The sequence below is a fragment of the Zalophus californianus genome, chromosome 1, assembly GCF_009762305.2.
Source record: "Zalophus californianus isolate mZalCal1 chromosome 1, mZalCal1.pri.v2, whole genome shotgun sequence".
Taxonomy (NCBI): domain Eukaryota; kingdom Metazoa; phylum Chordata; class Mammalia; order Carnivora; family Otariidae; genus Zalophus; species Zalophus californianus.
Window position 1 is genome coordinate 66,634,142 of NC_045595.1, and position 23,102 is coordinate 66,657,243.

General features: G+C 54.7%; 1 protein-coding gene across 6 annotated transcripts; it reads right to left on the minus strand.

Annotated features, from left to right (window-relative positions):
- Positions 1-76: 76 nt before the first annotated feature.
- On the minus strand, positions 77-22,902 carry PLCD1 (phospholipase C delta 1). 6 transcript variants are annotated; one of them, XM_035723810.1, is made up of 16 exons: positions 17,906-17,971; positions 17,227-17,285; positions 14,361-14,525; positions 10,764-11,093; positions 4,223-4,352; positions 3,898-4,129; positions 3,103-3,304; positions 2,842-2,986; positions 2,614-2,763; positions 2,363-2,521; positions 1,977-2,136; positions 1,658-1,774; positions 1,084-1,262; positions 861-993; positions 634-783; positions 77-495 (listed from the first exon to the last, which is right to left on the minus strand). In XM_035723810.1, the coding sequence occupies exons 3-16, from the start codon at positions 14,453-14,455 to the stop codon at positions 410-412; spliced, it is 2,268 nt and encodes a 755-aa protein (XP_035579703.1). In that variant the 5' UTR covers positions 14,456-14,525; positions 17,227-17,285; positions 17,906-17,971; the 3' UTR covers positions 77-409. The 6 variants fall into 6 exon arrangements, with proteins under 6 accessions (XP_035579703.1, XP_035579699.1, XP_035579694.1 ...); XM_035723806.1 differs by lacking the exons at positions 17,227-17,285; positions 17,906-17,971 and adding an exon at positions 22,769-22,902; XM_035723801.1 differs by lacking the exon at positions 17,227-17,285 and having other exon boundaries at positions 10,764-10,992; positions 17,906-18,063.
- Positions 22,903-23,102: the final 200 nt, after the last annotated feature.

A 23,102-nucleotide genomic window follows, 5' to 3' on the forward strand; every position in this document is an offset into this window, starting at 1 on the left:
GTGTGAGTGTGGGGGACATGGAGAGAGAGGTGATGGGGCTCCAGCGTTCCCCCCCACACACATGCATGCACACACACACACACAGGTGCCCTTTATAGGGACTTTCTGGCATTCAGGTAAAGAGACCACAGGACTTAGTCTTCTAACTTTTATAAAAACCCTCAACCCAGGGCCAGGCCAGAGGACAGAGGGCTGCAGTGTTTTTCCTAACGGAATCAAGAGAGCTCCAGGGACTGAGCTAGCTCCTGGGACCCCAGGGAGGCAGCAGCACAGACGTCTGTTAGAGCTGAAGGCAGTGCGGGGCCTCTAGCTCCAAGTGAGAGGTGGGGAGCAGCCTCACGAGCCCTGTCCCTACATGGGGACAGAGGGCCGCGTGTGCCTGGGGCAGCCCCCATCAGAACCCCCAAACCTAGTCCTGGAGAGACACCTTCACAAAGAGGGTGGCAGATGGGTGCTGGTCTCCGTTCTTTGACAAGAGGTGGACATGGCGGTATCCTGGCAGGGGGATGGGCAGGAAAGAGCACACGGAGAGTTCTGGTCACTCGGTGAGGACGCTTCAAGGGACAAGGGCCCCGGCCCAAGAGATAACAGGCCCTGCCTCCTCCACCTTGTCGTCCCTTCCCCTTGACAAACCTTGCTTGAGGCTGCCCAAGGGGATGGTGCTCTGGCCAATGAAGTCGTTCTTAGAGGATGCGTCATAATCCTCCACCAAGAAGCGCACGAGGGCGAGCTCAGGCACAACCACCTCAAACACAAACTCCGTGTCCCACCACGGGTTGAAACCTGGCGGCATGAGCACCACGTCAACAGTGCGGACGCCAGGTCCAGGGGTTGGGTCCCCACCCAGGCCCGGCAAGTACCGTTGTTGGTGACTACGGCAGTCTGGCGGCTGGCCACGTCCCGGCCCACACCGTGGATCTCCACCGTCACCTTGGGATCCACGATTGAATTCTTATTCTTGTTGACTTTCGGCAGCTGCTGCCCAGAGATGACCTGAGCAGGGGCAAGGGACAGATGAGGGTTCAGGAATGGTAGCGGGGAGGGAGGCCCATGGGCTCCTGTCCCTGCGGTGGCTGGCCGTACCCTGACACTGAGCCGCTTCCGGGTCCACCAGGGCCCCTGAGCCAGGGCACGTGAGTTAAAGGTAGAGTTCGGGTCTCGCAGGAAGGCAGGCTTCAGCACGTAGCCACAGGCCCCATTGTCCTGGAAGCGGCCCTGGTACACATCCATCTCTGGGCCAGGGGTCTGGAAATTCAGGGCCACTGTAGGCAGGACAGAGCAGTCACAGGCTGTGGGCTGGCCTCGGGGGCCCTAGAGCCCAGCCTACCCAGGGCACATGGAGGCCTTAGGGTCACATGGCATGGCAGAAGCAGGGTCCGGCAGCACTCTGATGCCTACTGCCCTCCTGCCACCGTCACTGACCCACCATGCCAGCCCACATTCCATTTCTGGTGGCAGAATTCAAAGGACGACTGTGCTAATGGGGCGATTTCAGACCCTGACTTGCTGGCAGGGGGAATATGCCCAAACTGAGTACCAGCGCCTGAGCCCACAAGTCCCTGTGTCTGGCCCCAGCTGGGTCCCCAAAGGCTCCTGACCCCTGGCCCTCTGGACTGAAACCCTCACCCCAGCCTCCTCAGCCCCTGCCAGCCCATACCGATCTGGCAGCCCCCGTTCCACATCTCCACGGGGCTGTAGTTGGAGGAGTCTGTTCTCCACCCAGCAGGGTAGATCCTGCTCAGGTGACTGACGTTGTGGCGAACAAGGCTGTTTCCTGAAAAGGGTGTGTGGGTGGTCAGAAGCACAGGCCTCCTGATGAGCCCAAACTACCCCCCCCACCCCCGGCCCCCCTCTGGTTAACAGCAGGGAGTGCCAACTCTGTGCACCTCCCGAGTAGTGGAGCCAGGCCTGGCCCGGGCCAGTCCAAATGGTCAGACGGATGGCCAGCACCCTGAGAATGCAGGGTCGGGGCTCACCCGATTCTTGGAGCAGTCGGAGGGCGCGGTTCTCAGAGAAGGACACCATCTCATAGAAAGCCTGCCCTGGGGTGCCAGGGCTGGAGAAGCCCCCAAAGTGGACACTCTTGCAGTAAATGACCATATCGGAGAGCTCCTTCACTAGCCTGAGCTTGTCCTCCTGGGGGCCATGGGGAGGCCCAGGTTAGATTCAGAGGTTGGGGCAGGTGGGCACTGAGAGAGCCAGAAACCCAGACACAGAGAGACAGGGAGACAGACAGAGAGAGGGGGGGCAGAGGGTCTGAGTGGCAGCCACAGAGAATTGAGACAAGGCAAACATCCCATGATGGGGGAGGGCCCCAGGGCTGCCCCCTCCCCCATAGCTCCCCCCCCCCCGCGCCCCGAACCCTGGGCTTGCGCTGCACACGGCTCCTCACGGCCTCATCCTCCATCTCAGCAGCCTCATCCTCATCAGACACGACAGTGGCTTCAGGGCCACCCTCCCCGCTAGGGGGCAGGAGCCCCCCCAACTTCTTCCCCTTCAGCAAGATCTTCCCCTTCAGTTGCTAAGAACGGAGGAGCAGCTCGTCAAGACCCAGTTGCCCTCCCAGCCAGTGCCCCTGCCCTCTCGCCTGGGTACCCCATGCCCACCGCGAACCTCAGGGGAAGGCAGACTGGTGGTGACCCCGTCCAGCGGCCGGTCCAACAGCATGGGGCCCAGGATGGTGCGCAGGTGTCGCGCCATCACACGCTGCTGCTCCAGGCTGCAGTGGTTCTCCAGGGACAGGATGACGGGGTAGGGGGACGCCTGGAGGCCCCAGCGCAGGTTAGGAGGGGCGGGCCGCCCGTATCGCTGCCCTCCTCACCCGCCAGGGGCGCGCGCAACCTTGAAGGCGTAGTCCCGGATGGCCCTGAGCACGTCGCAGAGGAGGATCTTGGAGGTGAATGTGTAGCCGTGGTAGATGATCGGCTCCTGGTTGGGGCCGTCCCAGCAGTCGAGCTCCACGCAGCGGCAGCCTTTGCACAGCGCCCTGCGAGCAAGGGCAGGCGTAGGGGCTACGCCCTCAGTCCCCGGCTGGCCCCGCCCCCGCTCCCAGGCCCCCCCCCCTCCCGGCCCCCCACCCCCGCCCCCGCCCCGGGGCCCCACCGGATGTAGGCTTCGGTGCTGCTGGGCCCCGTGAGCTGGTCTTCCAGCAGGTAGGTGTTGTGCGAGGAGGACATCAGGTAGTGACTGAGCGGCTGGCCCATGTCCTGGTAGACCCGCCGGTGCGCCAGGCTGAAGGCGCTGCCGTCGGCGGACAGCAGGTACATGAGGAAGCCGTCCTTGGTCATCTGCCGCTGCGCCTTGGCTGCCAAGGACGAGGCCGGCGCCAGTCAGAACCCTAACGGCCAGGCCAGCCACCTCCAGGAGACCTTCCGGGCGCCACCGCTCGGGGAGGGGAGCCCCCAGCTGTCCCTGCCTCCCTGTGCTGAGCTGGACCTTGATAGCTCTCGGAGGGGGTGAGTCTGAGTCAACCATCAGACTGTGACTATCCCAGGGTGAGGCCCTGTCTTCTCCTCCTCGGTCCCCCACAGTGTGAGACCGCCTGAAGCCGAGGCCTCATCTCCTCTGGGCCTCCAGACTGAAGCCCCTCCAGGGCAGGGCCCCGTCTGCCCATCTCAAAGCCCGTTCCAGGATGGAAGCAGGAAAAAGGTTTGCTTTTCCAGCCTCCTATCTCCTGGAGGAGGAGTCCACAAAACCCTCTGGAGAAGGAACCAAGACAGGGGTAGTGAGGCTGGAGCCCTGTATCCCATCTGCTTGCTTTCATGGGGCAAGCAAATACTGACCAGGGTGCCCCCCTTCCCTCCAGCTCCCTACACTCGGGCTGTAGTCTCCCCAAGGGTCTCCCAGCCCGGTGCGGCCCCAGGGACTGCAGGCCAAAGGCCCCAGCCAGGCTCTCACCAGTCTCACTGGGCTCATAGCGCTCAATGAGGGAGAGGGCCAGTGCAGGCCCTGCCGCCTCCTCCCGCTGCTGGTGCTGCAGGAACGTCACTAACTGATCCACCGACAGCATTTCCCCGGAACCCGCTGCCTCAGCAAAGGTGCGATCAATCTCCTCCCGCTGGGTTAGCATCTTGTAGAAGGCCTCAATCTCATCATCCTCCAGGGAGTCCGTCTGGGAGTTGTCACATTCCTGCCAGGCCAGGTGGGCAGGGCTCAGAGCATGCTCCCCACTAGGGTCCCAGGCCCACGGCCACACAGACCCAGCCCTCACTCCCTGCCTCACCCTGAAGATCTTCCGGGCATAGCTGTCATCCACTTGGATGTTGAGCTCCTTCAGGAAGTTCTGCAGCTCCTTGAAGCTCATCTTGTTGTCTTTGTTTTTGTCAGCTTTTCGCAAACAGGAGTGAATCCAGCTGGGCAAGAAGTAAGGAAAGTACCCAGGAGCCCGGATACCCCCCAGGTCCCAGCTACAGCCAGGTTTCAAGCCCAGGGTCAACTCCTGGGCCCAGATGGACAGAGATCACCTGATCCCTGCAGGCCTGACATACTGCACACCAGCATTCCAGGGACAAGACCGGATGGCCTCTTCAGAGGAAATGATACATCCGATTAAGGGGGCTTTTTTCTATTTACTGGCTTTGAACCCTTTCACATTTAAAAAAACAAAACATTTCTTTTCTCACTGTGAAAGAGTTCACTATAGACAACTTACAAAATGCAGAAAAGTAAATAAATTAATCCCCCAGAGTCCTGTCACCTAGGGACAGTGCCAGTTAAAGTCTCAAGGTACGTCCTTCTGGTTTTCAATACGTAATTGTTAGCCAACTTGACTAAAGCACTTGAGGCTTATTTTACAAGAAAGAGCAAATTTGAAGCCACAGATCAGAAGGTGAGGATATCACAAGCAAAAATGAAGCCTGCATCATGCTGTCACAATGGGGGCACTTAGCCTCCACTTCTCCATTACCTCTGGCCCCTCTCCCCTCAGACTTGACCTGGAGAAGTCAAGAAAGAGGACTTTCCACAGTACATTCCATTAAAGAACAAAGACAATGAAAACAATTTTTTAAAAAACGACAGCAGGTTTTTAGAAGAAGTCACAAAGGAAACAATATAATTGATGCCATGTAAACTTTAAATAATTCTGAGGGTCAAATAAAGAAAAAAATAAAGCTGTCCAGAAAACATGATGATGACCCTAATAACTAAACGAGAAAAGGCCATAAACTGACCTTTTGCAAACATTCTCGGTAATCAAAGATATCAACAATTTGCAAATGAGATGCAATTTCTTAAACTCTAAGATCAGCACTTTAAAAAGTCTGTTACCCAGTGCAGGTAGGGGTGAGGTGACATGGACATCCCATCCACCACTTGGATAAAGGAAATTGTTCAACCCTTGGTACTGTGATGCAGAGACACAGCTAAATCTCAAAACCATTACATCATTGGACTCACTAATTCCACTTCTAGGATTCTATTGGTAAGGAAATACTCCTAAATACTGAAAGCTCTTAGAACATAGTTCTTTGCAATGTTACTTATAGTAGTGAAAGACTGAAAATAGATGTTCAACATTAGAAGAATGGATCACTAATTCATAGGGCACCTCCTCAATGGAATATTACATAGTCACTATAGCTTGTTATGGAGACTATACTAATACAAGGAAATAATTATGACAACAGTACACAGAGAAATGGATACAAATGTAAGCTCTCCACTATTTTTGGCAAATGCATCATTAGGCAAATTGAAATGCAGAAAATAGGATTGGGGGCAGAACCCAAAAATCGGCAGTTTTATTTTGTGGGCCTTTAAAACTTCATTCTGGGGCACCTGGGTGGCTCGGCCAGTTAGGCGTCCTACTCTTGGTCTTGGCTCACGTCATGATCTCAGGGTCATGAGATTGAGCCCCACCTTGGGCTCTGCACTCTCAGTGGGGAGTCTGCCTGGAGATTCTCTCCCTCCCCTCTGCCCCTCCCTGCACACATGCACTATCTCTCTAAAATAAATCAATAAATCTTTTTTAAAAATTAAAAAATTAATGGGGCACCTGGGTGGCTCAGTCAGTTAAGCGACTGCCTTTGGCTCAGGTCATGATCCTGGAGTCCCTGGATCGAGTCCCGCATCGGGCTTCCTGCTCCGCAGGGAGTCTGCTTCTCCCTCTGACCCTCTTCCCTCTCGTGCTCTCTGTCTCTCATTCTCTCTCTCTCAAATAAATAAATAAAATCTTTAAAAACAAAATTAAAAAAATTAAAATTAAAAAATTAAAAGAAAACTTCATTCTAACACAGCCATATTTTATGTATATGTTTACATGAAAAAATAATTATGGCAGAACTCCAGGTTTAAAAAAAATCAAGTTCAGAGCAGTCCAGCCAAACATGAGGTCCCCATGCTGATTGTTATTCAGCAGGCTGGGATGCATGGCTTTATGATCTCAAGGGCTGGGCAACAGAACCCTCCAGAGGGCACAAGACTGCCCAAGGATAAGCCTACGTTACAGAATTGGACTTTTAAGAAAGCTCAAAATCAGGCAGAGATAGCATTGAGAAAAAATACTTAAAAATCTATGAAATGCTGAAAAGCACAGAGTAAGGAAACGTACAGAGCTCGAAGTATATCCCTCAAAGCAGCTGGATATACACTAGCAATGAATAATCAGAAAATGAAATTAAGAAAGTAATTCTATCAAGTAGCCTCAAAATGAATTAAAATACTTAGGAATCCATTTTTTTAAATGTATAGCTTATACTCTGAAAAACTACAAAACAATGTTTAAAGAAGTTAAGGAAGATCTAAATAAATGGAAAGATACCCATATTTATGGATCACAAGATTTGACATCATTAAATAGGGAATACTCTCCAGATTGATCTACAGATTCAACACAACCCCTATCATAATCATGCTGGCTTCTCTGCAGAAACTGATCCTAAAATTCACATGGAACGTCAAGGGACCCAGGAGAGTCAACACAATCTTGCATAAAAAAAATCTTGGGTGGAGCAGTCAGTTAAGCGTCCAACTCTTGGTTTCAGCTCAGGTCATGATCTCAGGGTCGTGGGATCGAGCCCCTGGAGTCTGCTTGAGATTCTCTCTCACTCTCCCTCTGCCCCTCCTGCTCCTGCTCACTTTCTCTCTCTCTTTCTCAAATAAATAAATCTTAAAAAAAAAAAATAGAACAAATTTGGAGAACTCACACTTCCCAATTTCTAAACTTACAAAGTTACAGTAACCAAACCATTGTGTACTGGTGCAAGGATAGACATAGATAAATGGAATAAAACTGACAGCCATGAAAATAAACCCTCTTGGAGCACCTGGGTGGCTCAGTCGGTTAAGTGTCTGCCTTCAGCTCAGGTCATGATCCCAGGGTCCTGGGATCGAGCCTCTCGTCTGGCTCTCTGCTCAGCAGGGAGTCTGCTTCTCCCTCTCCTTCTGTCCTCTCGCTCTCTCACTCTCGCTCTCTCTCAAATAAATAAATAAAATCTTTAAAAAAAGAAAAGAAACCCTCCTATTTATGGTCAATTGATTTTTGATGAGGGTGTAAAGACAATTCAATGAGGAAAGAACAGTCTTTTCAACAAATGGTGCTGGGACAACTACCTACATGCTAAAAAAATGAAATTGGATCCCCCACATCACACCACACACAAAAATGAATTCAAAATAAAGCAAAGACCTAAATTTAATAATTAAAACTATAAAACCTGTAGAAGAAAATAATAAGAGTAAACATTAGTGACTTTGGGTTAAGCAAAGCTTTCTTAGATACAACATAAAAAAATCACAAGCCACAAAAGCAAAAAGTAGTTGAATTAGACTTTACCAAAACTAAAAACTCACATTTCAAATACCATCAAGAAAAAGAAGAGAACCTACAGAAGAGAAATTATTTACAAAGCATAATTATGATGGGACTTATATCTAGTATATATAAACAACCCTTACAACTCAAAAAGACCAAGAGCCCAATTACAAACCGCCAGGGATGTGAATAGACATTTCTCCAGAGAAGATACAGGAAAGCAAATAAAAAAACCAATGCTCAACTGCATTAATCATTAGGGAAATGCAAATCAAGACCACGATAAGACATCTATCAAAACTTAAACCAAACCAAACCAAAAAACCCAGAAAATAACAAGTGTGTTGAGGACTTGAAGAAATCGGAACCCTGGTGCACTGTCGATGGGAGTATAAAGTAGGTCAGATGCTGTGGAAAACAATATGGTGGTGCCTCAAAAAATTCAAAGTAGAGTTATCCTGTGATCTGGCGACTCTGCTTCTGGGTATATACCCCAAAAGAACTGAAAGCAGAGTCTCAGATATTTGCACAGCCATGCTCACAGCAGCATTATTCACAACAGGAAAAAGGTGGAAGCAACGCAGATGCCCATCAATGGATGAATGAAGAAACAATATATAGTATATGCAGACAGTGGAATATTATTATTCGGTCTTAAAAAGAATAGAAATTCGGACACCGGCTACCACACGGATGAACCTTGAGGACATTATGCTAAGTGAAATAAGCCAGTTGCAAAAAGACAAATACTCTATGATTCTACTTGTCTGAGGTAGCTAGGGTGGTCAAATTCAGAGAGACAGAGAGTATACAGTGGGGGGGGGAGGGGGAGGGGGAGGGCGGGGCTGGGGACTGGAGGTGGGAGAAGGGGAAGTTGTTGTTTAATGGGGAAAGAATTTCAGTTTTACAAGATGAAAAGAGTTCTGGAGATGGGTTGCATGACAATGTGAAGGTACTCCACATGACTAAAATGGTTGAAAGATGGTAAATTTTATGTTATGTAGCTTTTACCGCAAGTAAAAATTTTTAAAAAATAAACCCATTTAAAAAAGAGCTTAAAGGGCGCCTGGCTGGCTCAGTGGGTAGAGCGTGCAACTCTTTTTTTTTTTTTTCAAGATTTTTAATTTATTTATTTTAGAGACAGAGAAAGAGCTTGCGTGAGCAGGGGGAGGGGCAGAGAAGAGAGGAAGAGGGAGGAAATCTCCAGCAGATTCCCGGCTGAGCACGGAGCCTGACTCAGGGCTCGATCTCACGACCCTGAGATCATGACCTGACCTGAAACCAAGGGTCGGACACTTAACTGAATGAGCATCCAGGTGCCCCCGAGCATGCAACTCTTGATCTCAGGGTTGTAAGTTCAAGCCCCACGTTGGCTGTAGATATTACTTAAAAATAAAATCTTAAAACAACAACAAATGGGCAAAGGATCTGACAGATATTTCCTCAAAGGATCTGATAGATATTTCTAGAAATAACCGATAAACACATAGAAAGATAGTTGACATCATTAGCTATCAAGGAAATGCAAATCGAGACCACAATGAGATACCACTTCACACCCACAAGGGTGGCTAAGATAAAAAAGTAGTAACAGTAGTAACAAGCCTTAGCGAAGATGTGACACATTGGAACCCTCATACACTCTTGGTGGGAATGTCAATTTCCTCCTTGGAAAACTGGAAGTCCCTCAAAAAGTTAAACATACAGTTACCATAAGACTTATATATCCTAGCTATATACCACACCAATGTTCATAGCAGCATTAATTCATAAAAGCTCCAGAGTAAAAACCCCACTGTCCATCAACTGCTAGCTGGATAAATAAAATGTGGAATAAGAAGACCATGGAATATTACTCAGAAGTAATGAGGGATGTAAAGTAGGGATGAGGTACTGATTCACACTACAACATGGAGACACCTGAAAAAGATGCTCCGTGAAAGAAGTCAGTCACAAAAGACAGTACGATTCCATTTATATGAGATGTCCAGAAAAAGGCAAACATAAAGAGCCAAAAAGTAGATTAGTGGTTGTCTAGGGCGTGGGGGCTTATGGGGAAATGGGGCCTGGCTGCTCAAGGGTGTGGGGTTCATTTTACAGTGATCAAAGTGTTGTAAAATTACTTATAACCCTGTGAATATACTGAATGGCATTGCCGTGTAACTTTAAGCAGGTGAATCACATGGTATGTGAATTATATGTCAATAAAACTGTCATTAAAATGAAGGAACTGGAGCTGGCTGCACCCTAATCCTCTGTACCAGAAGCCTGACCACTTTGAACCATAGGCTAGTGTGCTGTTGTGCCCCCAGATTTGGAAGTGAATTTGTTTTAAGCTTATAGGCTGGCCTGCACACGAGGCCCAAGGAAACGTGATCACTCCCCAAAGAATGACACAGGGGGTACCATGGCCTTCCAAATTCCCAGAGAGAAAAAATGTAGTAACTCCAAGAGACATGGTTCAAACACTCAAGACTCAGTCTCGTATGGAAGCTGCTGCCATTAGCAGAACTCTGTGCTGGTTCGGGGGGGGGGGGGCGGGGAGAAGAGGAGACAGCGGGGGCTGCACTGAGTAGACCAAACAGGGCTCCAGGTACTTTCTCAGGGCTCAGGACTGAACTGTGTTCCCCCCAAATCAATCCCCCCTAACCCCCAATATGATGGCATCTGGGGATGAATCATGGGGGGCTTACATGAGGTCATGAGATGGAGCCTTCATGATAGAATTAGTGCCCTTATAAGAGGAGACACCAGAGAGCTTGTCTCCCTCTCTCTCTCCCTCTGCCATGTGAGGACACGGTGAGCAGGTAGCCCCTCACAAGCCAGGAAGAGAGCTCGGGTGTCCAGCCTCCAGAACCGTGAGATTCATTTCCGTTGTGTGAGCCGCCCAGCCTCTGCTATGTCCGTATGGCGGCCCAAGCTGGGCATCTTCCACACCCAGGCAGCCCTGGTGATGACCACAGCCAGGATCCACAGGCTGGGCCAGGACCCACTGCCACCAGAAGGATACTGCTGCAGCTTCTGCCTCTGGTCCATGGAGCCCGAGTGGTGGATGATCTTGAGCAGACCCTGCACCCAGTGCTGGGCCTCGGCCGGCGATGGCGCTATGAGGTCCAGTGTGTTGCGCTGGTCCTTGAAGACAATGGAGAAGCAGCGGTCCTCGGGCACATCCCGGGCAAACTTCTCCATGCCCTCCGTGCGGTGCCCCTTCCGCACCTCCTGAATGTCCTCAATGGAGACTGCAAGAAGGGGATAGGTGGCAGAGCTGCGAGGCCAGTCCCTGCCCCTGGTGCGGCCAGGGCACAGTGTGGGGACACAGAGCCAGGGCTGGAGCTCAGGCCTGGATCCAGAGACAAGGAGGGGGGCAGCAGGACGGACAGGGGGAACACAAGGGAGGAAGGAGAACAGAGACCGAGATGGAGGAGGAATGTGACACACAGCTGTGGTGGGCAGGGGAAACATGGGGCGGGGGGGGGGAGGGCAGAGGGAGAGACTGACCCTAGAGAAGGGCACCTGGGACCCCAGGCCCTGCTGTTTCCAGGCTGGGAGGGACTAGGGCAGGGCAGGGCTTTTAGAGATGGGGAGAGACCATTCTGGAGCTTGGAGCCTATGACAAACAGGATACATACCCTCCTAATCGCACTTGACTTTGGACTACCCTTCCCTCAGATGGCTCTGAGAGCCTACAGGCCCCTCTCCTGACCATGCGGGAGCCTGGAGCCACCCTCCGGCAGCCCTGGCCCCGGGGTGTGGGGGCACAGGGAGCAGTGCTTGTGCTGCGGCATAGACACGGCCTTGCCCTGCGTGTCCACGTGTGTCCACGTGTGTCCAGACCTCAGGGATCCCCTTGGCAAGAAGAGTGTGGGAAGGCTCTTGCCCTCTAGGACCCCAAGTGGTGCCCCTTAGGGGTCTGAGAGAGTCCATCATTCTGCCCTTAGGAACTGGGGGGAGAGCCCTTCTGTCACACCCACACCTTCCGAGCTTCAGGGAGGAGCAAGACTGCAGGGTGCCCTTCCTGGCCTGGCTGGGAGCCAGTCCCATCAGCCGGGCTCATGCTAAGCTGCCCAGCATCAAGGTCCAGGCTCCACCCCTGCCCCACCTGTGTCCTGAGCCCTCCACATCCCTCTGTCCTGGGTCCTAGAGCAGCCTCAGCTACAAGCTCACCTGTCCTCCCCGTGCCTGCCTGCACCCTGAGTGCCCAGAGGCCTCCGAGCCACCTGCAAGCCCCACGTGAAGGGCATGTGCCCAGCCTGGGCAGCAGGCTCCGAGAGTGGGACATGTGAGCTCTGGGCCATCTGGGGTGCAGGGGATAGCCCTGCTCAATCCCTCTGCCCATAGCCTCCTGCGCCCGCTAGGCTCAGGCCAGCTGCCACTGCCCCGGGCTGGGAGTGAAAACAGGAAACCTGAGCCGGGCAGCTCCTGGGCCAGCACCCCACCCGCACCAGAGAGAAAGTCCAGATGCTTGCACTGCTGATAATACCTTGTCTGCCTCTGGGAGCCAGAGTGGAGGGAGCGTAGCGGTGGCAGAATCAGGGCAAACTGGGGAAGAGAACTGGGGGCGCTGCTCCCCTCCTCCCTCACCTGGCCTCAGTTTCCCCGAGGGTAGAGTGCATTTGGGGACAACAGTCTCACTGCTCCCCCGGAGAAGGGAAGCAGCCAACAGGCATGCTCAGCCAGAGAGCCGTCTCAGTGTCTCTGACTTGGAAGAGAGTCTCTTCTGGCCACCTTCCTCACCTGAGCACAGCTGGTGCCCGACCCCGCACCTGTCACCCCTGCAGCCCCTCTGGTCAGTGCAGGCCCCTCACTCATGCCCCTTCCTCAGTCTCGGCCCTGCACCTTTGCTCACACTGGTCTCCTGCCTGGAAGGCTCCTCCTGCCCCTGTGCTCACAGCTCTCCCAGTATGAGGGGCTCATCTCACCAGCCCAGGTCCCCTACTCTTGTCTCTGCCCCCATGCCCGCTGCCGCCAAGTAAGTGCCAGGCACACACAGGAAACCAGGCATATGTACGGGCTCTCAGGAATCCCCAGAGCCCAGAGAGCAAGACGCCTGTTCCCACCGTGCCGCCCCCCACCAGCGTCGAACAGGAAGCCCCATATCAGGGCAGAGGCCCATGAAGGAGCCTGGCTGGTGCCACCGACAGACAGAGGCCAGACAGAGACAAGGTCTGGGTCACTCCCATGCGGTGTGACTGACATGCACTCGGGTGGTTTTCGGAGAGTACTTCAGGCTCTGTCGGCTTTAACCCTACCCTGCCTTGCTCAGAAACCTTCCATTGCCCACAGCCCCAAGGCCCCCTGCCTAGCTCTCCCCGTCTGACCCTGCTCCTGTCCTGCCTTACCTCTGACCCTGCTCCAGGCCACACGGGCAGCAGGAGATACTTTCTCAGGTTCCTACCCCGTGTCGTGAGGCCCGGTAAACCCTGCCCGGGCACCTCCCCTTCCTCCTGTCCCCTCTCCCATCTCGAGCCTGTCACCTGTGTCTGATGGCACTCCCCAGTGGGCTGGCCCTGCCCTTCCCCCTTCCCCACCACAGCCAAGGGGACCTGGGTTGGGTGACATCCAGCGACAGTGATCTTTCCGCATTGTCCAGTACAACAGCCGCCAGCCGCGTGTGGCTGCTTAAATATGAAGTAGCTAAAATTCAGTAAAATTAAGAATTCAGTTCCTCAGTCACACTAGCCACATTTCAAGTGCTCAATGGCCACAGGTAGCTAGAGGCACCCACACTGGACAGCACAGATACAGAACATTTCCATTATCAAAGAAAGTTCTTTTGGGCAGCATTGGTCTAAAATTTTCCCACCACGTAAACAGCGGGGACCTCTCATTTTACAGAATCTTTAGGGCATTCTGTGTTACAAGGCAGCTAGCCAGCACAGCTTTCTCTGTGGGGCCTTGCTGGAGGCACTCTCCATTCGCAGGCCTGAGCCTTGGGTTCCAGGGCCTTTTCCAAAGCTTCCAGACAATCCTCAGACCCAATACCCTCAAGGGAGCTGCCCAGCTAGTAAGGCCTCACTCCACTCCACCCTACCTCTCTGCTGCGGCCCCAGTCCCAGGAAGGAACTGCCTCCTGCAGCCCCACCTCATATCCTGGCCACTGATACCAGGAAGAGCCTTATCTGCCCCCGGACTTTGGGCTTGGCTTTTGGCCTCACTACACCTGGAGTCCTAATCCACCAAACTTCCCTCCTTCCCACATCTGGGTGGATACCCTGTGCGTTCAGACAACACTGCCCAGAAACCTCCCTATTTCTGAGCCTGGCTTTCCCACCTGTGGTCACAGTTATGTATCCTTACCCCCAAAAGGCTTTAGCCCGTCCATCTCTGGTCCTCCATGACTGCCCTGTCTGGCCCAGACTAGGCCTCAATTGCGCTATCGGTGATTTAACTAACTCTTCTCCCCCACCCTCGCCAGCTTCAGTTTCCCGGTATCTGGTCCCGATTGTGTGACCGACCTGGGCCCCATCAGGCCAGGCCTGGGTTTCCCTATTTGTGGTCCAGGATTGACCTCCCCACCCCACCATTCCCTGCCCCAACCAGCATCCGACTCCCCATGCCAGCATAGGATCCACACTCTGCTCCCACCCTGCAGCCCCGGGACACTCACACAGCTGGGACTCCGGGGTCCGCATGACCTTGCGGGACTCCTGCCAGATGGTCTTGCAGTCTTCCTGCAACTTGTAGAAACGCTCTCTCCGCCATGAGTTGGACTTCACCTTCAGGAGCTGGCTGCCCTTTAGCAGTGCCTGTAGGTCCTTGTCATCCTGTAGGCCTAGGGGGCAGAGCAGGTGAGATGCCATTTCTTCCTGTGTCCCTGCTGCCCCAGGTCCCACACCAGCAACTCCCACCTCTGGATCCTCTCGGAGAAGGGTCCCACTTCTCAAAAGCCTCGCCCTCCGCTCTTGGTTCCCTTCTCCCACCTTCACCCATGCTCCAACCTGATCCTGGAGCCTTGCCTCCTCCAGGAAGCCATCTCTGATTGCCAGCCAAGGCCACGCAAACCTTAGGACACCCACCCACTCAAGGCTACACTTTATATACTGTGACCTGCCATCCACAGCTGAATGGACAAGGGGAAGCAGCTAATTCCGGAACATCTGGTTCTGGGGAACCAGATGCCTGGGAAATGGCCTGGCTCTGCAAAACAAAGTGTGCCCCTCCTGGTCATACTTAGGGGTCAGAGTGATCTGACGGAAGCTGGGACCAAAATATCAGGCCGAGCAGGAAAGAAAAGGTTCGGAGGTAACAGAAGTTGTAGTTCTTGGTGTCAACACTATGGGTGCAGTAGGACCCTTGTGCCCATCCCTGCCATACTCACCCTGCTGCCCCCACCCTGACTTCCACCTCCTTGAGTAGGTCTCTGATCCTTGCACCCAGAAGAGAGAGATGAGCCAAATGTGGCCTGGGTTTGGCCCCTGGGATGCCCCTGGCTCTCCATGCCCACCCCGTCTCTGAGTGTCCTGGGTCTGGGACCCTCAGGTTATAATGGCCCTAAGGCCCAGTTCTCTGCAGCTGAGGCAGGACCCAGCCCAGGGCACGGAGGACCAGACCCTAGCTGCATAGCCCCTCCTGCCCAGCTGTCTTCAGGGACCCAGGCTGGCCTCCTCAGCATGGGCTCCCAAAGATACAATGCTCTTTGTCCTAACAGGCCCAAGCAAGAAGTACCAAAGGGGCACTAGGCCTGGGCCCCAGGAGCCCTCATCCCCGAGCACAGCCTGTATCAACTGTGATCAAGGAGACACCACGCCCCACCTTAACGATTCATCAATATAATACAGAGATAGATGCATCTAGATCCAGATCTATCAGCAGAGCCAGATGCAGTCCAGCTGCCAGCTCTGCTCAGAGCCAGTTGACCATCTCACCTCACTCCGTCCCCAAAACTAAAACTATGTGGCCCTTCAGCAATCTTTATCCTCCTGCTCCAGCAGAGCGGTGGCATCAGGGACCGTGTGGGTCCAGTCTGAGCTGCCTGTGACTAGGCCTATAAGCTTTTCTTTTCTGAGCCCTGATCTACAGCCTCTGATAGGCTCTCCAGCTTTATCCATGCCCCCAATCCCCCCACCCCACCAGCCTGCCCCACACACCCATAAGACCTAGGGAAACTTCTGAACCACTTCCCCAGGCCTCAGCCACCCATACCCTCTCTATCCCTCCCCAATCTCCTGCCTCCACTAGGGACAGAGCCCAGTGCTAACAACCCCCCCATGACTTTAGGCAGCCCCCCTCCCCCATGACTCTGTTCCCCCATCAGCACTGGGTGAGAACAGCGTCAGAAGAGGTGTCTGTGAGCCTCCTCAGAGGTGACGGCCTGATGTGCCTTCTTCTTCCTTTGTCCCAAGTCTCCCCACACTTCTGGGGGACCCCTCTGTCTTAGTATGAGCAGCATCCCTTCAGCCCCAGGGGAGGTTCAGTGCAGAAGGGGGCTCCTGCAGGATGTCCTAAACTGCTGGCTGTGTGTGTGGCACTTGGAACGAGAGGAAGGGAGTTCCCAGATGCCAGAAGAGAGGCCCTCAGCCTCTGCTAGGGTATTTCATTGTCCTTTCTGAGCTGAGGTGTAATCAGCAGGGTATCTCCTTACCCTATGCCTGCCCCCTGCCCCCCAAGCTGGGCACTCATTAGGACAAGCCACTGCCAACAACAGAGATGGTAACGGGGGAGGGGTTGGAAAGTAGAAGGTGAGCCCCACCCTCTGGTTCTGGAAAACACCGTGGGGGAGATGACATGTTCATCCTGTCCTGGAGCCAGGCTGTGGCCTTGTCTGCGGTCAGGCAGAGATAAGTCCCCTGGCTGCTGACATGGCTTCTGGAACACGGCCCTCAGCCCCGAAGTGGGCCTTGATAATAGCCACCACCTTCTGGGCCATTAGGGAACCTGGGCAGGCACCCCCACCTCTGAGTCTCATTTGCAGCCGGCCCTTTTATTTCTGAGGCCCCTGGGCTGCCCGCCCCGCCACCCGTGCTCCCTTAGCACCCAGAATGTTGATGGGCACTCCTCGCTCAGCCCCACTCACTCAGCTTCAGTACCTTCTCCTCCTGTGGGAGGGTGGTGATAAGGGGCCTCTACCTCAGAAGCCCCTGGGCTGACCTGGCAGCCTCACCAACCCACTCAGGCTGGCAGCACACAGTGAGGTGGCCATGTGGAGGAGGGCAGAGGGTGTGCAGGTGCTAAGAGGAGCCCGAGGGGGGCCCCAGAGCCATACAAAGCTACACAGTTACACACCGCCGCACTCAACACACCGTGCCAGAACATCTTCATCACAATGGTAATCACAGCAGCTACCGTAACGTTCACGGCCAATATTTCAATAAGATACTGCTCTTAGCACATGTATTTAATCCCCCCAACAACCCTATGAGGAAGGCACTATCATTACTCCCATTTTACAGATGAGGAAATTGAGGTTCAAGGAAGTTACATGGCAGAGTCAGGACTCCGAAGCCTGCCCAAGGGTGAGTGCTAGGAAACATTACCTTACGCAAGTCACCGCTCAGGTGCACTGAGCAACGTCAGAAAATCCACAGAACACATACTGTAACACAGAACGACAGAATCAGTCCGCCGGCTCACCCCCTGTCGATCTGCCTCCCACAGTCACTCAGGACACAGCACCCCCCTGGACCACACACGGCAACACGGTGCCACCATGTCACACACTTGGTTATACAGCATTACACATCCTCATTGCTGCGCAGTGGCCCCACGTACCACGTTGAGGGACAGAGCCACCACCAGATTACACACTGGGTCCCCCGCTGTCACACTTGTCACGCACACTTGCACACCATCACACTGGATCACATAGGCTCGGAAAACCATCTTGTTACACAGTCGTACCACTTACACACTGAGCCACATAACTAGTAGTGCCTCAGAAATTTGTAAACGGGAGGGGTTAGGCGTGGTTAGGGGTGGTAAGGGGTGGGGGGCTTTGGAGGGGCTCAGGTAGACCAGAAGTGACCAATCCCACCCACCCACCCACCCCCGGCCTCGAAAACACTCCACACGCCACCCCTGCAAACACAGCCCCACAGTGGGTCTCGCACTCACAGAAGTACTAAACAGGTCCAATCAAAGGATGGAAGGAACACAAGTCTACATCCTGCCCGAGCTGCCCTCCCCCCGGAGCTCGGTGCCCCCTGCGTTCCTTACCCAGCCTCTGCCCATTGAGCGCCGCCACCCTGAGGCTCTGCTCCTGCAGCTGGAGCTCTCTCGAGCGGCTCCGGCTCGGGATTCCCAGGCATTGCATGACGCTTCCCAGTGCCTCCGCGCCTCCGAGCCTGGCCCGGGACAGCGCAGTCTCTAGAAAGCCCTGGCAATGGGGGCGGAGTCCGGGCGTGGAGGGGCGGAGTCAGAACCCAGAAGGAGGGGCCAGCCTGGAGGGGCGGAGCCTCGGCCCTAGAGGCGGGGCGTGAGAGAAATCAGGGCTGAAAGGGGCGGAGACAGACCCTAGGAGACGTGGCCAGTCCCGGAGGGGCAGGACCTTTGCCCTTGCGGGGTGCGGCAAGAGCGGACTCCAGGCGGGGAGAGGAGGAGCCAGAACCCAAGAGGCGGAGTGGCACAAATCTATAACCCAGGAAGCAAATCAGTGGCGAAAGCCAAAGCCGAGAAAGCGGGTAGGGGGCGGAGCCACAGCCCCAGAGGTTGGGGTGGGAGGCGGGGGAAAGGAGCAGGGTCTGGGAGGCGACGGGGAGGCAGAGCGTCACTTAGGAAGCCGACCGAGGGCGGAGCTAGGGCCCAGAGAGCGACCCGAGGGAGGCCCCCGCCCTGAAAACGCGGGGTTCGGGCAGGGAGGGGCGGAACCTCGGCTTTGGAGGCGGTGTCTCACCAGGGGGCGGGGTCCACCGGGGGCGGAGCCCGAGTCACGAATTCAAAACACCTGCTGGGGGCCGGGCGGAGGACGAAGTTTGAGCAAGATTGAGAACAGGGAAGATCGGGTAGCGGCGGCCTGGGTGGCCAAGTCTGAGAGGACGGGATGGGGCGGGGCCAGACGGAGCCGGGAATGGAGCCTGGGGCAGACCACCAAGCCCGCCAAATATTTTACTTCAATTACTAAACGAAGTCATTGTAATTCAGCTGGCTGTTGCCTCACAGGCCGACCTGTTTCCTTCTCACAGTTTCTCCACCCGAGTAGGGTAATCTCCAAGGTTCCAAATGCGAATGGAATTCTTGAAAAAAAAAAAAAAGGCTGATCTTTAAAAATGAGTCCATTAACGCAGGCTTGCTTTGATGAATAGATGAGAACTACTGCAACTTTATACAAAACTGTGCTGCCAGTGTGCTCGGGAACAGTGGGACCTTTCATGTAAGTTACAACTTCTCTTTCATGCCCCCAGCCCCTACTGTGTGCCAAGGTCAGGACACCACCCAGAGGCCTGACTCACTCCTCTCTTTTACTCTCTGCCTCTGACTAGTTCCTCCATTAGCTTCACTGCCGCTCCAGTCACCAGCACTGGCAGTGAGTCACCGCCAAAGCCAACCATCAGCACGGCCAAGCAAAGGAACACTAACAATAAACTGAAGCACAGAGTGACTTGCCTAAGGTTACGCCACAGAGAATACATCAAAAGAACGTGTGTTAGTGTAGATGAGCTGAAATACGGGCCCAAACAAGTTGTTCTTCATTTGGAGAGGGAGGAGGCAGAGGGTAAGGTGAACCTGTTTTAGAGACACCACACAAAGGTTCTCATCCAGAGGACCAAGAACCCCCCCAGCCCCCCTCACGCCAAGGACCTACGGATAGAATCGCATCTCAATATAATTTGCTTCCTTTGAATTCTCACGTATTTTATTTTATGCATTTAAAAACATGACCCTGGGACGCCTGGGTGGCTCAGTCAGTTAAGTGTCTGCCTTCGGCTCAGGTCTTGATCTCAGGGTCCTGGGATGGAGCCCTGCCTGCATCATCTGGCTCCCTTCTCAGCAGGAAGCCTGTTTCTCCCGCTCCCTCAGCCCCTCCCCCTGCTTGTGTGGGTGTGCTCTCTCTCTCTCTCTCTCTCTCTCAAAATAAAAATAAATAAAATCTAAAAAAAATAAAAATAAAAACATGACCCTGAGGAGGGGCCCACAGGCTTCATCTGACTGCCAAAGTGGCCTATGGCACGAAATGTTAAGATCAGTGTGTGTCTGTGGGGTATGGGTCTGGAACCCCGGGGACAGTTTTGAAACATAACTGAGGTGAGTAGGGGGCTGGCCACCCCAACTTGCTATGATGGCTCTGGAACCATTATCGTTTGGGGGTACTGGCTCTCTTGCCAACCTTGAGCTCCTATGCCCATCCATGCTTTCTCTTCATGATGTCCCCTGTAAATAGGGTGTTACTATGCCATGGGTGGAAAAAAAAAAGGGCCCAGAGAGGCAAAGGGACGTGCTCAGGGTCACAACATTTATAAATAGAGGCAAAATGAGGACTGCAGTCGAGGTCTCCTGGGGCGAAGATGAGGCCCCTCCTATGGCCTGCCTTCCACTTTTACAAATGCCAGTTTTGACAGTGGGGCAGGGTGGATTTGAGGTAGGCAAAGTTAGTGAAGGTGGACGTGTTCAGCGAGGGGAGGGCCTGGGAAGTAGTGTCCTTCTGGGTACATCTGGAGACCTGCTGGCGAGGCCAGTGCAGGCCTGGCTAGAATGGAGACAGCAGAGGCAATGGAGTAGGGCGAGGAGGCCAGGGGACTGGAACATCAGTCTGAGGGCTCCAGAGACACCAGAAGGAGGCCCTTGGTTCTTGAGCCCTGTTCTGGGCACATTTTTCCTAGCAACGGACTCCCTTATGGTGCCCCCCTCATCTCCCAAGAATGCACAGGGCATGATCACTTGGGGGTGGGCCTCCTGCAGGAACACAGCCCCTACCGAGTGCCAGGCACTGTTCCCATTGCCTTCTGTGTATGACCTCATTCAGTCCTCACAGCAAGCCTATGAAGTCGGTAGTGTTCTTGTCCCCTATTTCACTGAGGAAACAGGGCACCAAGAAATCAAGGGATTTGTTTGAGATGAAAAAGTCAAGGCCTGAACTCAGACAGTCTGCCTCCAGAACCCATGCCTGTAGCCTACACTGCATCTGCACACATCTGGGGTGAGGACGTAGGGGACATCTCATATCTAGGGAGGCTCTGTGGCCCCCCAGGCCGAGGGGAGGGGGCAGCTTTCTGCAGCTGACTGCCAACTGCCCAAGCCACATGTTCGGTGCTGTGGGGCCCCAAATCTGAAAGGGGTACGGACTCTCCAATGGAAGCACAGGGCACAGTGACCACCCCTTCCTGCCATCAACTCCCCTTGCCAGGTTCCTGCTTCCTGATCTGGTTTGCAGGAGGGACCAAGGCAATTAAGGGAGGGTAATTCTGGGTGATGAGCTTGAAATGGCAGGGCCTTCAGGAAAAGAGCTTGGGGTTGCAGTGTTCCCGCTGGTCCCGCAGGAAGGGCTGGACAGAGTGAGGCATTTGGGAGGCAGGTCTCAAACAGAATGGGCCAAACCCATGCCACAGTGCCTCCCCGTAGCTTCCTCTCCAGGGAAGACACCGGGAGAGAAAGACTGGACGAAGGCACAGATGCCTGAGGATGGAGCCCATTCCAACATGAGCTGTGCCAGAGACGACTGGAGGGCTTTTAGGAGATCTGAGAGTGAGACAGGCCTGGAAGAGGTATCACTCTGCAGGGTAGACAGCATTAAGGGATAATGAGAAAGCAGAAGTCTCCACTGTGGTCCTCTGAGCCATCCAGACTCCCTTCTTGCCAGTCTGGCAGGAGCACTAAGGACACCTCTGGTCTGAGAAGATGAAGCACTGGAAGGGGCAGGGGTCCCATGACCCAGCTGGATGAAGTTGCCTTGAGGAGCCCAGGCCAGTGATGGGAGGGTCACAGCTCTGGGCCCTGAGCAAGGTCTCTTCAGGCCATGGAGACCAGGTCTAGGCCAACCGGGAAACACAAGACAGACTAGTGGCTGGCTGAAAGGAACATCTCCTATGCCCCTGAATTCCAGAGGGTCTCTAGTGGGCAGCTGGAGGGCTCTGCCTTTCTCTTTCCCATCTATCATCTTCATGTATGGTTTAGATGGGCAGGTGGTGGGCACTGAAGTCTCCCACCCCAGGGATACTAGAAAACAGGGAGATATGGTTAAGCAGTGATTGGCGTAAGGGGCAGGTTTTGCTGAACTGGGAGATGATCTTAGGAACCAGGAGGGCAAGACGCCCTTAAGAGTGAGTGAGTCCCCAGGCTGGAGCGGAGAGATGCCAGACCAGGCTGGGGGGCCCGACCTGCCAGAAGCCACTGCTGCTCTTTGTCCTGGAGGGACAGCAATACGGCAAGGACTGTTCCCCGGTGGGTCAGAGGGACAGAACTAGCTGGACAAAGGGTGGAGCTGCAGGCAGTTCGAGGTGAGACTCGGCCCGGTCCCGTCCAGGAGGGTGCGCGGATGGGAGGATCTAGCTGCTCCTTCCAGCGTGGGCATCGCTGACAGGGATTTCTGCGCTGAGCAGTTACCAACGCCCAGCCCGACCTCGGCCAATCTTGCACACCTCTTCATCTTCTCCGCCCCGCGCACCCCCCCCCTGCCACACCCACGCGGCCTGACGCGGTCCAGGCAGCCTGGGCTTTGGGGAGCCTCTCCAGCGGGGCCCGGACAGTGTGGGGAGAACCTGGTTATTCGTGGATGCTGGTTCCGTCCCTCCTCCGCCCTTCCGTGCGCGCTGGACCACGGAGCCCAGCCTTCTGAGACCAGAAAAAGGCAGAATCCTTGAGGCGGGGTCTGGGGTCGGGGTTCGCCTTCAGGGAAGTCTTCAGACCCGCACCCTCCCCCCACCTCCGGCCAGATCTGGGAGACAAGCCCAAGGTCTTGCCTGGCAGTCCCACCCCGAGAGTCCTGCGCCGAGATTTCCCCAATGCAACAAAAGAACGGAGAGGCGGGCCTGGGGCGGGGTGGAGGGCGGCAGAAGGAATCTGGGGGTCCCCGGCCCAGGGCCCGGGAACGGCTTCGCGCGGCGTCGGCCCGTGCAGGGTCTGCCCACACGCCAGCCAGGAACTCACCATGCAGGGTCAGGAAGTCCCGGCCCGAGTCCATGCCCGACGGGCGGCGCAGCGGGAGGGGGCGCCGCAGGACACACGTGCGCGGCCACTGCGCCGGCGGCCTCGGGTGCGAGCCGAGTGCGGTGGAGGGACCCGAAAGGACTCCGGTGGGCGGAGACCGGAGGTGGGCCCGGGACATCGCCCCGCCCCCCGCCCCCGCCAACCCGCGCCTCTCCCCGCCCCCTCTTGGGGATGGAGGAGGGCAGAGGGGGGGGGAGCCCGCAGCCGGGCCAACCCTGGCCGGGGCTAGTGGGCGCGCCCCGGCCAGAAATAGCTGGATTCCTCCCGCTTCCTC